The sequence below is a fragment of the Biomphalaria glabrata genome, chromosome 5 (assembly GCF_947242115.1).
Source record: "Biomphalaria glabrata chromosome 5, xgBioGlab47.1, whole genome shotgun sequence".
NCBI classification, from domain to species: Eukaryota; Metazoa; Mollusca; class Gastropoda; family Planorbidae; genus Biomphalaria; species Biomphalaria glabrata.
Genome location: NC_074715.1, coordinates 40,779,843 through 40,793,962, shown reverse-complemented (window position 1 = coordinate 40,793,962; position 14,120 = coordinate 40,779,843). Strand labels below are relative to the sequence as shown.

Here is a 14,120-nt window from a genome sequence, read left to right as displayed (position 1 = left end):
TAAAATATTTTACTTGTTTCGGATGTTCATTCAGAGTGGAAGGACAAAGGGGGATGGGAGCGGGCAGGGTTTGATAAATCCAAACGACAGTTCGCAAACCGCACGACCAGGCAGTCATCAGTAGTGACCGGTGAATAATTGTTCTTCCCCCCCCCCTTTTTTCCCTCTTGTTTTTTCGTGTGGTGAATATCCGCAGAAATAAGAGAGTGATCGTTCCTTTACTTCTTCTTCTCGTCCAAACTCTAGAGCGACAAAGAGAATTATATATATAAATAGATAGAGATGCTTGGCTTCAAAGGAAAAAAAAAAAAGAGTTCAGTAATTAACGTGGCTACGAACTCCTAGCTGTGATAACATTTTTTAAGCTTAAGCCTAGTTTTTACAAAACTTATAAGTCACTCATTTCTGTATGTCTGTCTGTCTGATAAAATGTTTGTACACGTAATTTCTCCCATACTCAATCTCGGATCAGGTTGAAATTTTGCACAATTATTTCTTGTACTTGACAAAACAAGAATCAATACAAAAAAAAGAAAAAACAACCAATTAGTTAATCAACTATTGGTTATTAATTATTTTAATTAACTATCGGTAATTTTTTTTGTTAGGTATCGAACAAGGGAAAAATTCATACTTAACATGTCGTGGTATAAGTTAAATTAGTGAGGTGGCTTTAGCCCTGAGTGAACCATTTTTTATGCATTTAAAAAGTGATCACCGTTACATTAACCAGAAATCCCTTTCAATCCCCTCCCCCTTCGCCTTTCCCAACTGGTCCTGACAAGTGATAGGATCTTAGCCCATTGAGAAAGCTAAAAGCATGAAATTGCGCTCAATAACAATTATTGGTTAAAATATTTATAATGGCACAGATTTATTATTGTTCTTCTAGATCTATTACAAAGGTAATCACTTTTTACACTCACAGTTATGGACAGTGGCTATGACCTAATTTAAAACAAATCTGCATGGAAATGTATTTGTATTAAATAGAAAATAATGTTTATATTAAAATATATAGGTCAGACCATTCAATGAAAGGACAATACCAATAAGTTCTGTTTTATTCTTTCTGTTCATCTTTTCACATCTTTCTGCCTGGCTTTTGAAATACATTTGCCTTGATAGGTATTCTTGGTAAAAATTATCTTCGTAAACGCTGATTACGTTCCTCTGTTTCAACTTTACCCCCATTTCCCTTAGTTCAGAGGTCAGAGTTGAGTAAGTGCTTCTGTTACCTTTGACTCATTATTTACTTGGATTCATTTTTCAGAAGGACATGAACGTGACCAGAAGAAACAGTCGAAACTATGGTGGCCGTAAGTCAGTGGTGGCCATGACCTCGACCTCTCCAACACTACCTCCTAGATGCCCCTCCCCACAGATCAACCCGTCTGGTGAGTCTGGTACAATCTGTATGTCTTGTATGAGTCTAGTATTGTCTGAATGTTCAATGCAAATCTATCCAAATACATCTCAGTACGACTTATTGTTCAGCCTAAATTGTTCTTTGAAAATCAATCTCTTAACTTACATTCATCTGATTCTTTTAATATGGCTTAATTGTGAATGGGTTAATTGCGAGTAAAAGAAAAACTCAATATTTAAAATATTTCTCCTTTTTCAAAACATTCTTTCTGACAATATTAGTTTTGCTATTTTAAGGCTTCAAATAAAATGTATCTATAAACTCATTAATAGTGCCTGGAACTTAACAAAAAAAAAAATCTCCTGATATAGAAAAATAGAAAATAGTAGTACAATTTCTTTTTGAATTACACCATTCACAATTATCACTGGCACAAGTTTTATTATCATATCAAGAGCTACAACTCTTTTTAGAAAGCATTGCAGTGATATTTCCTTTTGTTGTGTCCCTTTATTTGACAGAATAACAATGTTAGCTGCAAAATGGAAGATTTTGCAGTATGTCGTCTTGAGGTCAACTCGCAATTTATTTTGTTTAATTTTCGTTTCCTTGTTCCGCTCAAACACACACACATACACACACTTAAAAGCATTCATATTTCATAGAAAAAAAAAGAGCCTGATTCTTAGCTGACTGACAGATATATATATTTCATAACAAAAGTGAAGTGTACCCTGAAAAACAACAGCCTTGATTGAAGCTAACTCTTTAGTATTATTATTATTATTATTATTGTTACTATTATTATTATTAGTAGTAGTATTTAATTATTATTATAATTATTATTATTATTATTTGTGTGATATTTAAACCATTGGTGAGATCATTGACAGCCAATAAGGAGCTATCTGACGTGACTACTAAATCTAATGTATTTAACGCAGTGTTTTTGACATAACTTTTTGCTGCATTTGGGTAGTCATGAGAATTCTTAATATTTCCCTTTCCTGTTGTCATTGAAAACATTCTGTGTGGAGTTCAAAGTTGAACTAAACTGTTGTGTATGAGATTTTGTCAAGATTGTGAGACGAACTGGTGTAACTGGAAAACCAGTTCGTCTCACAATCTTGACCCTCGACTTTCAATGCTGCCAGACATTTGATATTCATCAGATTGGGTTAGACTTTGTTCGTCTTAATCCAAGTGTTAATGTTTCTGTACAAAATGTAGGAGGGCGTTCAGCACTAGGCTAAGCTCTACTTTGTATTTTATACTGTTTTTCATCACAAAGCTCCTTAAGTAGCAGGATTACTTCTAGACAAAATAGGGTTGACCCTGTAATAATGTTAGGGCAAAATTATATCGCTCTATAATCTTAAACTAGTGTGACATAGATGTATTTGTTTTTAAAGCAGCTTTGCGTTGCAACATATTTTTAAATCAAGATCTTTTTTGAGATATTTTCTTGTATAGATATAGCATTGCTAGAATATGTTGGGTTGTTTTTTTTTTTCGTCTCGTTACTTTCCATTTCTTATTTTTCTTTACATCAAGAAACTTTTGTTTTTATATCCTTGCTGTTAATTCTGATAGATCCTCTCTCTCTCTCTCTCTCTCTCTCTCTCTCTCTCTCTCTGACTTGATCTAACCGACGGTTCACTATTCGTGTCTTTATCGCCGATGTGTGTTTCTTCAACTACCAGAATCGATCGCACCGAGAAACTAGATTCTCCTCGACCTCCCCCCGGCAGCCTTGTGTCTGGTTTGATCAATGCTATTTATTCCTGATAAAATGTCTTTCTGAATGCAGTGTACTTTTTTTTTTCTTCTAAAATAAAAAAAAATGTCATTGTACACTCGAGTTAAAAGAAAATTGCTCTCAGATTTGTGTGTTGACGTAGTGCTGGAACAGAGCAGATCACATCTCCTCACTTGATAATACACACTTGCCGCTATCCCCGTCACACTCACACGCTATCCCCATCTACACTCACACGCTATCCCCATTACACTCACTCGCTATCCCCATCACACTCACACGCTATCCCCATCATACTCACACGCTACCACCATCACACTCACAGGCACCATTGGATGATCTGCTCAAACAATAAGTGTAAGTAAGGAAACAATTTTCTGATCAGAGGGAAATATTTGGGTGGTAGGAGGGAAAAGGAATTGTTGAGGGGGGGGGCATCAATAGTGTTACAACATCATAATGTAGCTTTTAATGGGAGAGAAAATCCCTCCTGGGTTCAGTGCCACATTAATGTGCTCGTGATAGATAGATAGATAGATAGATAGATAGATAGATAGATAGATAGATAGGTAGGTAGGTAGGTAGGTAGGTAGGTAGGTAGGTAGGTAGGTAGGTAGGTAGATAGATAGATAGATAGATAGATAGATAGATAGATAGACAGACAGACAGACAGACACACACACACAGACACACACACAGACACTTGAACACGCGTGAATGTTTGTTCATTACGTTTGATGTTTGTCTCTTGTTAGAGAAGCGAAGACAAACTAAGCCATTTAAGTCAACTAGATGTTCAGGAAACTATATGTTCAGGATTTGTCCAATGTACAAGAAGTATTGATCAGCAGATTGTTAACAGTTGATGCTGTAGATATCTTGAATGTTGACTCTGCGTCAGCGTCTTCGTGACGTGTTTGTAGAGATTAGCGTCTCGCCTTTTAGTGTTTTTGTCTCGTCACAAGTCGTCCTGTCTTTGACCCGAGCACTGTCAATTCACTGTCAGCCCCTCCGGCAACCTTGTTGTCATGTAATGACATGCGTCATCATTTCCTTCCTCAAGAATATTAAACCATGGCTTAGGCAGGAGGAAATGATAAGGTAGAAACATTGTCTCATTCCTGTAATAGTTCACACAGAGGCTACTCCACCTCAGCCCAGAGAAAACATCATCTGTAGCGGTATTGAGCGTGAATTAATCAAACACACTACACTTCTTATGCTTTGGAATTTGAACATATTCTCAGATAATTTGTTATTTATAAGAGCCATTCCCTTGGCTTTGTAGAAATATAGATCTAGGTCTCCTTAGGGCAGCATTTAGTTGAGAACCGGGTAAAACACGTCATAAGTTAATACCTGTCTTGGCTGAGACCATCGTCTCTTGTCACTCGCTATATGGGCTACTGGCATTTCGACAGATTATCTTGGCCAGAAATGGGGTGTTATGGGAATAGATTCACCGTATCGTCGTGTCAAGCGGTATTAATGTTTGGTAGACATTTTTGTTGGCTGGACAGAGGTGGAAATTCTCTGTTTTTGGTCAAATCGCCAATTTTTATCATTTTCAAAACAGACTTTCATTTACTCAGGTGTCTGTCTTCCAGGATGAAATATTGATTGGAAAGTAAGATATACTAAAACTATAGGAGTTTCAAATAGGAGTTTCAAGAACTTCTAACGTCAGCAATGGCAACCCAAAATATGACCAGATTTTTGACATGTTTTTTTTTTAGTCTTTTTCTGAAAATATTTTCTTTTGGATTCTACTTGATCGTCATATAGGTCAACTTCTTGTAATAGAATTTTGCATTTGTTGTATGGTAAAATGTATCCAATACTTGACTTATCATGTACTCCTGGAGGTCTGTTTAACAGTTAGTACATTTATTATTCGCGACATATAGTTATGTATGTCCCTTTGTTGTTAAAGTAGCCATCCCTGATAGTCTATCTCCGGTGTTGTAGGTGTAGTGTTTTAAAGCAAGATGCTTTAATGTGGAGGACACAGTTGGTGGTCAGCTACGCTAGTGTGTCTAGTACGAAGAGATGAAACAATCATTTGGATGTGCCTCATGTCATGAAAAAAAAAACGTAATTCTCTCTGGTTTGAGAAGCACTGCCATCATCTATCTGACAAGTGTCGCCTTGTTACGTGTTCTGGCATCATTGTCTCCACTTAGTTGTTATGCTGCTCAGTGTTGAGTCAGATTATCTTAATGCAGTCCTGGGCTGGGCCTTAATGTCATCTTCTAGTGTCCTGGCTACACGCAGTATTGGATGAAACATGGGGAAGGTGCATGTCGGGAAGGTGCGCGGTTATCTTTGAGTAAGACGTGACATAGCAACTTTATTCACTTAAGTCCCCAAAATAGAAATAATGTTGAATCTCTCAAGTAATATAGTGAAGCTAATGTTGGTCTTAATGGAAGTACTGAGAATTTCACGTATCTAATAACATGTGTATGTGTGTGTGTGTATATATATATATATATATATATATATATCGCTGGCACGAGGTGAAGGTCATTATGATGTCAATTAGTCCCACAGAAACGATTTCTCCAATCTTTGTTTCCTGATAAAAATCTGTAGATAAAGAAAATCAGTTCCAGGTGTGGCAAAATGTTCTGCTGTTAACTGTGTGTGTGTGCGAGCGTGAAGTCAGACTATATTTTCATTGGCTACATTGATGCTAGCACCAAGTAAATCCAAAGAAAATAGATACTTTTGGTTCATTCCTTGTTCAAGTGAATCTAAAATGTATGACATGTTACTACACTATGAGCATGTCAGCGTATACTCACGTCACATGTGTTCACAACCAAAAGACATGTCTGTTGATTATGACATTAGTATCTAAGCTCAAGCTTTCTGCAGCCACCACTTTGCTTATCTTTTCAAACATTCTATGGCTTGAGAGATGACCTGACTTCAAAGACTAAATCCTAGTCCATTGACTTGTTGGTAGGACACGCAAGACGAGGATACTTAACAACAGTCAAACTGATAAGAAAATAAAAGAGCAACGCAATGGACAACTAATTGGAGAGGATTTTAAGAGCTGAAGTTGATTCGAGTTTTATTCCCCTCCTCCATTGTTTTCCCTAAAACCAACAATAAAAATAGATTGAATTGAAACCATATAAAGATAGAAACAGTGATAATTTAAATAAAAAAAAAGTGTTGTTCATTGTAAAGTGACGAGAAGTTTGTAGTGTTGTGTGTTTTGGAAAGGGGGGGGGGGGAGGCATCAGTCCTAACATCTCTATCTTGAGGGAAACCACACGAAACAACAAGCACAGAACCAATTCTATCTTGGACCAGCCCCCAGAGAGCTTCCTTGAAGTCATTCTTGTTGTCATCTCAATGTCATTAGTGTCCTGCCGTGTCCTCCATCGACCGTACGGGGCTGAGGCGGATGAAAAGGACCCTATTGCGATGAAAGTGATTTCAAATAGAGTTTTCGGACGAATCCGTGTTAGTGATTTTCAAATTTGGCTGGTGAGTGGCTTGCTTGTGGCTTGCTTGTGGCTCGCTTGTGCAGCCGAAGTTCGGATAACTTCGTATTCTTTTTTTTCCTCAAGGAGTCATTTAATACGAATCTATTTTATGTTAGGATTTATGATGATATTCCTTTTTTTTAAATCAACGTTACAAGTTTTTTTTGTTTTTTTTTTATCTCATCTCATACTGAAATACTTAATCCAATAACAAGTAGACATTTCCAAAAAGTGCTTTAGGGCACCTGTTTTCATATTTTACAGACTGGAGAGCTCACCACAGCTGAAATATTTTTTTTATTAATAGTAGAACAACAGTAGAAAATCTAAATATGTATCAAGAACAACATAAACAAGGTTACAAAAGACAGTTTGTGTGGAAACACAAACTCAAAATCGGCCCCCGAAGTGGTCCACCCAGGCAGGCTTCAATATTTTCAGAAAGAACATCCGAATGAAATTATATCAAAGACAAATGAGAGATAAGAATGGAGAAAGAAGGTTAACAGATCTTGTGTAGTGCCCCAACGGTCCCGCAGATCAAAGGATAGGTGAAAGTGAATGTAAAGTTAGATGTGATCCTGGCCTAACTAGTTCCTCTTTCAGACCTTGTGGTCTATAGGGCAGATGATGTAAAGTTCATCTGTTTTTGTGGCCTACGGTTAACGAGGGTGTCATGTAGCCAGCACAACGACCAACCGCCTTTACTTTTCCCAACTAATGCCAGGTACCCATTAGAGCTGAGTGGACTCAGAGGCGCCCAAAGATTCCAAAGTTGAAAATCCCAGTCTTCACCAGAATTCGAATCCTGGAACCCCGGTTCGGAAGCCAAGCGCTTTACCGCTCAGCCACCGCGCCTCCCTGGCCTAACTGATGTCTTATAATTGATCTAATTGTTTTGAAAAGGCTCAATCTCTTATTCGATTCCTCAAAAAAAAAAAAAAATTAAAAAAAAAAAATTAAAAAATTCCGCATTAAAATAAAAAGTTCAGAAAAATGCAGTTTACAAGATTACTATTCATTTTAAATTAGGTCTAACTTATAATGCACACTAATTAGCTTTTTCTCTTTAAAAAACTGCTTGCATAACTGATTTTAAAAATTATATTTTTCGCTTTCAGAAAAAAAAAGGAGCCGTTGCATCAGAACTTTGAATGGTCTAGAATATTGTGATGTCGGATTTTCAATATCTTTTCTAGTTTGCGAGATCTAAACGGGACGGACGGACAGACATTTCGCACAAAACTAATAGCGTCTTTTCCCCTTTCGGGGGCCGCTAACAAAAATGCATTAAAAAAAAATTTAAGTGTAATTGTATCAATTAGTTTGGATCAATTTGTAATGGATATATACTAACAATAATTCTGCGATTATAAATATTTTAACCAATTGTTTTTGTTTAACGCTATTTCGTGCTGTTAGCTTTATCAATACGCTAGGATCCTATCACTTGTCTCAATACGCTTTGATCCTATCACTTGTCTCAATACGCTTTGATCCTGGAATGATCCTTTGAGCATGGAATGGGTTGCCTAAGCTAGCCAGGAAAACCAGTGACTTGGCAGAATTTAAGTCATTGGTTAATATGCATGACTAAATGCATGACGCGTAGGACGTAATCATCTTCTTTTTTGAAGTAACGTCTGTATTATATAAGATAAGATAAGATACGCTAGGATCCTATCACTTGTCTCAATACGCTTTGATCCTATCACTTGTCTCAATACGCTTTGATCCTATCACTTGTCTCAATACGCTATGATCCTATCACTTGTCTCAATACGCTAGGATCCTATCACTTGTCTCAATACGCTATATGATCCTATCACTTGTCTCAATACGCTATATGATCCTATCACTTATCTCTGAGGGAATTTCTGCCGTAGTCCCTATTATAAAGATTTTTTTTTTTTTAAATGTGGCGTGGGGTATGAACTTAACTCAAACTCATAGCTCAAGCCGTCGTCCTAACCACTCTGCTAATGAGGTGTCTATGAAAATAGAAGAGTGTATAGTTATCTATTCTTTGTTACAAACTTACTTTAAAGCGGCGACCTATTCGGCAACGAATTCAGCTTATACCACCACTTCCTTCTTTGTTTGAGATACCACACAAAATAATTAATTACAAATTGTTAATTAACTAATTAGTTAATTTTGAAAATTAATTCTTGTGTTGTCAGGTAAAAGAAATAATCGTGCAAAATTTCAGCTTGATCCGAGATTGGGTGTCGGAGAAATAACGTGTACAAACATTGGTGTGATTGTAGAATTGGCCTGATCTTGGCAGTGTTTATTGTTTGGAAGCCTCGTTCTGAAGTTTTGAAGGATGTTGTGATAGTCAACACATGCTAAAGTTAATTTACAACTTTATACGATTCATCTAAACTAAATGTCCAAAATGTAAAGGGAATGGCCAAGTATGCATACTGAATGAACCCAAGTTGGCAATAAAAGTGACTAGAGGTCTTGGACAAATATGGATCTGTCGATTCGCTAAGACAAGTTCTACTAGAGCATAATCAAAACTTGATACATTGAACTTCTAGCTCAGAAGCCTCCAAGACCCCGGGTCGGGAACCACTGGCCATTAGGCACACTTTGAAGCGTGTGGGTTCGGTTATATGAAGTACATGATTATTGAGTCAAGTGTGCAGGGTAGAATAGCTTTGCACTTGTGGGTTTGGTTGAGTCAAGTGTCTTTTTTTTTCATGTATACTATTTACGTTTGATTTAATTATAGCCTTGGCTGTAGTTAATAGCCTGTGTCGTCTATGACGTAAATTTAGTCACCTCCAGCTTGTCACGTGCAAGTAATGTGGCGTAGAATCTCAAATGGCGATAAAGCTGATGGAGCAACTAATGGTGGGCGTAAAGCCGTTTACAGTGGCAGTACACACTGGTTGGCAACATTGGGAAAGCTCATAGGGCAAGGCTGGGGGTGTTCTGGGATAGATAGTCATGGTCTAAAACAACGTAGGCCTGCAAACTTTGTACTTGGCCTAGTTCATTATTTGTGGATGCTTCTTTCTGATTCCTGATATATATACATATTTATCCATAGTTTAGATTGTTAAAGGAGACTTTTCAAATATATTTAAAGGAAACTATTAAATATGTAAGAGCTATTTATGGGATATATATGAGATTCATAAAGGCAATATTCATGAGATATGTAAAGGCTGTATATATATGATATATGAAGGCAACAATATGAAAAAATCAAGCAAAAATTGTGCTGTAGTGCTTACTATTTATAAATAATCATATGGCAACGGTACTGTAAATTGTATCTGACTACCAATACGCGCCAGCAGTCCTCTATCGAGGCTTGGCATAAAAGAAGCTGGCAGACGCCAAGATGACATCCTCTTACCAAAAGTTTGGTACACTCACATTGCGATATCATTCGCTTCTAGACATGGTGGGTTGCATTGAGAGTACCGTTGGTGCCTAAACTAAAAAAATTCAGGAGTTTGTGTTGGTGTAATATTGGTGCAGTCTTTCACCTGGTTTGTATACAATATGTTTGGAATTGCTCCTTTCCAATTCTAAAAATAAATAAGTAATACTTAGATGGTACAGATAGACTCTCAGCAGATGCCATCACTTTTCATGACAAGGACGATTCTAAAATGTCAGTTGTCCTGTCCGATGACAGAAAGCCTTCGTCATTGACACCAGATCGTATGTGAACCAATATTCAGCGGTTCCAAATGTGTCTGTGTGTTTTATGTGATACAAGGTGACGTCACTGACTAAATGATATATTGATTCATTGTAATGAGGTGCCTAATGACGTAGTGCATCACGTTGGGTGCATCTTAAACTGATGTCACGTGCGTCCTCTCAGGACACTAGTGAAGTCTAGTTATGAGAGTGCTAAAATGCCAGACTGAGAGCACCTGATTATGGGATCAATACAAACAACTCCTTGCGTGGGTCGCTGGAAGTTTGTTTTTTTTGTCCTTTTTATATATTTTTTTTCCTTTTCTCTTTACATAAAAAACAATTGAAGCTATCAACAAAAAATGTTGTTATTATTCTTGACAGGAGGTCGCCTAATGACGTCTTCTATGACGTTTTTGTGTGTCGTTTGTTTTTACTCGGTGTCTGCTAAATTTTGTATGCTATCAAGATGTTTTCACTCCATTGTTGATATTGCCCCAAGACATAGCTTTAGATCCTTAGAAGTAAGCTGTATTGAGCTCACTTTTAGAGGATCTGATAAGAGTTATATTTTAACATCTAGAGCAGTCTGTGTTCACAGGATGGCCTTACATTTTTGTTTTTAAAAAAATAAGCATGTGGTGTGATGTGGAATCTATTTTAATGAGACTGATTTTAAATTATCTATCATCTGCCATTTTTTTCCTTAACTAATTTAGATTTTCTCGAGATATTTAGAGTGTGCATCAGATGGCTGTTCTTTGAAGCGAAAGTATTGAAATGATTTGGTTTCAAAGAATATATATCTTTGAACTACATCACTTGCCGCTATTCCCGGACTTTGTTGGGGGATACTTTTAAGGGGGGGGGGGGAGTTTATATTGACACGACCGTCCAATTGCAGCCATATCTCTCAATATTGCAAGGTTTATCTCACCTGTTTACATAAACATAATGGATTAATTATCACTGATTGATTAAATAATTGGCTAATAATTGGCTAATTTATCATGAGAGATTCATGTGCTGTCATCGACAAAGAATAATTGTGAAAAGTTTCAACTTGATCTGAGAATGGGAAGTGGGAAAAACAACATGTAAAGAAATCCACCCAGATAACAGAGTTAATATAAGCTTTGTTACAAAGAAACATTTTAATGCTTGAACAGTTGAACAAAACAAAAACCTTCATAAACTTTGTTTGAGTTGTAATTGACTGATACAAAGTAGATATGTTAGTTAGAAAGTTACAAACTAGACATTGACTGATACAAAGTAGATATGTTAATTAGAAAGTTACAAACTAGACATTGACTGATACAAAGTAGATATGTAAATTAGAAAGTTACAAACTAGACATTGACTGAGAGAAGGGGGTAAAGGAAAATAAGAAATTATTTGGGGAACTTTTGTAAAGCATGTGTGAAGGTGTAGAGTGTAGGCCATTAGACAAATGTGGTTGAATTGTTAGCGTGTCTGTTGGTCAAATCTTATGATCCACTTGATACATAGTTTAATTCATAGTTTAAGTGTAGGGTAGTTTCATTCTGCAGACCTTTGATTTGGTTTGCACAGACTCACGTGCTAACCACCAAGATCTAAATGATATATAACGTGTTTCATTTCTACTCACTTTACGCTTAGCATTCTTCATAGAAAGTTTCCTTGGTTCATTATTCTATATCATAATCCAGAAGACAATGGATATTTAAGGAATGTCAATTTAAATGTGTTTAGATCACTATTACACTAAGCTGTTAGAGGTGCGCATTGTTTGATTACGTCATATTGAGAAAAAAAAACTGGTCAAAGAAATCAAGTTTCTTTCTTAAACGTTTCCTTTTTTTTTTGTCTCCACCTGGTAGAGAATGGTGAATGCTGGTAGAGAATGGTGAATGCTGGTAGAGAATGGTGAATGCTGGTAGAGAAGGGTGAATGCTGGTAGAGAATGGTGAATGCTGGTAGAGAATGGTGAATGCTGGTAGAGAAGGGTGAATGCTGGTAGAGAAGGGTGAATGCTGGTAGAGAAGGGTGAATGCTGGTAGAGAAGGGTGAATGCTGGTAGAGAAGGGTGAGTGCTGGTAGAGAATGGTGAATGCTGGTAGAGAAGGGTGAATGCTGGTAGAGAAGGGTGAATGCTGGTAGAGAATGGTGAATGCTGGTAGAGAAGGCCATTGCGTCAAAATGAAAAAAAAAAAAGACTTGTGGACGAGGAGGTGCTATTAAGTACTTCAAATCTATATGCAGTGGTGTGTCTCGTGCGTCAATGATCAGATCGGAGAACAGACTTTGAAATCTTTTGTGTCTGCACTTTCTGTACGTGCTGAATGGATTCGTTTTGAATTATTTATACTTCCATTGAAGGCAGTTCGTTTAATCTTCTTGCTCGGCGTCAGAGTTGGTTAGATTTATTTTTTTTGGGTTTGTTTAAAACATTGCTGAGGAGGAAAGTAAGGGCTGGGTTTGCTGGGTATTTTCACGGATTTTTTTTTTTTAGTTTTTGTTTTACTTTTAACAAACTATTTTTAAAGATAGTAATGAGAAATCTTTGATCCTACTATATTACAACTTGAGCGTGGGCTTTTGCTATGGGTTGTCCTCTCCATTCCTAAACATTTATTACGTTCTGGGGCCGCCTAAGCCAAGCTAAAAGACCCTTGTTCAGAACATCGTTGGCATGCTTTAGAACTATACTGCCCATATCTGGCGTACCAAACGTGACTTAGGTAAAGGTACAGCTAAATACTACCAACTATTGGATGCTTGAGGTTTCCAAGTCAATGAGTACTTGCTGCATAGTTTACTTTTAAAGTCCAAACTTTTGATTTATTTAGCACCCCCGTTATTTAGTGGATGAAACTGTAGAAATCTAGATATTTATGGTATGGTATTGAATATGGTATTGAAAATAGTTTTGTTTCTTAAGTCCTTTTGTCATCATCTTTTTCAACACACTTTTTGAAATGTAGTAAGCTCATGTCCAGATTGTTTGTAGTCCTTACGACATATTATACATTATTTTTTTTAGCCCGACAAGCTCTGAAGAATTTTTGTAACGATAAATTTTTTGGCAGTATCGACGCTTTCCTCCTCTAATTCTTTCTGTCTTTTGGCGACGTTGAAACTTTTTTTTTTCAGTGTGCCTCGAACCATATGGCTTTCCTAAGATGCCCACAAGTAAAGTTCTTCCTAACTTCTAAATTGTCCACAAGTAAAGTTCTTCCAAACTTCTAAATTGTACACAAGTAAAAGTCTTCCAAACTTCTAGTGGGCCCACAAGTAAAGATCTTCCAAACTTCTAACATACCCACAAATAAAGGTCTTCCAAACTTCTAGTGGGCCTAAAAGTAAAGGTCTTCCAAACTTCTAGTGGGCCCACAAATAAAGGTCTTCTAAACTTCTAGTGGGCCCACAAGTAAAGGTCTTCCAATCTTCTAACATGCCCACACCAATCCTCTAATTCGCCCTCAAGTTAAAGTCTACAAATCTAATTAGTCGTAAAGAACATTTCCCATTCTTCCATGCCGTTATTATTGTGCCAGAACAAATTGTTTGGATTTTTTTTAAAATCCTAAACACTGAACTTGTTTCTTAATTCCAGCAGCAACTCGTCTCCTATAAAATTGCACTCAGGGAACTAGATGGTTGTCTATTTAAACGGACCTAGTCATTTGTATGTACAGACATTTCCGAGACCTTGCTTTGACCACATCCTGAGACTAGCAATGTCAAAAAACTTGTCGTTATGTTACTGTCACATTGTCTGGCGCGATAACATCTCACTGCCATTGGCTTCCACCAATCTTCTCCCCAAGCCAAC

The 14,120-nt window shown here is 36.9% G+C and overlaps 1 protein-coding gene across 11 annotated transcripts in view; it reads left to right on the top strand.

Moving 5' to 3' along the window:
• Positions 1-14,120, top strand: part of LOC106064962 (microtubule-associated serine/threonine-protein kinase 3-like) — a 132,936-nt gene that overhangs the window by 68,274 nt on the left and 50,542 nt on the right. For all 11 annotated transcript variants that reach the window (XM_056029237.1, XM_013223634.2, XM_013223632.2 and 8 more), the window contains one exon: positions 1,274-1,397. In XM_056029237.1, the coding sequence (XP_055885212.1) occupies positions 1,274-1,397 (124 nt within the window). The remainder of the gene's footprint in view (positions 1-1,273; positions 1,398-14,120) is intronic.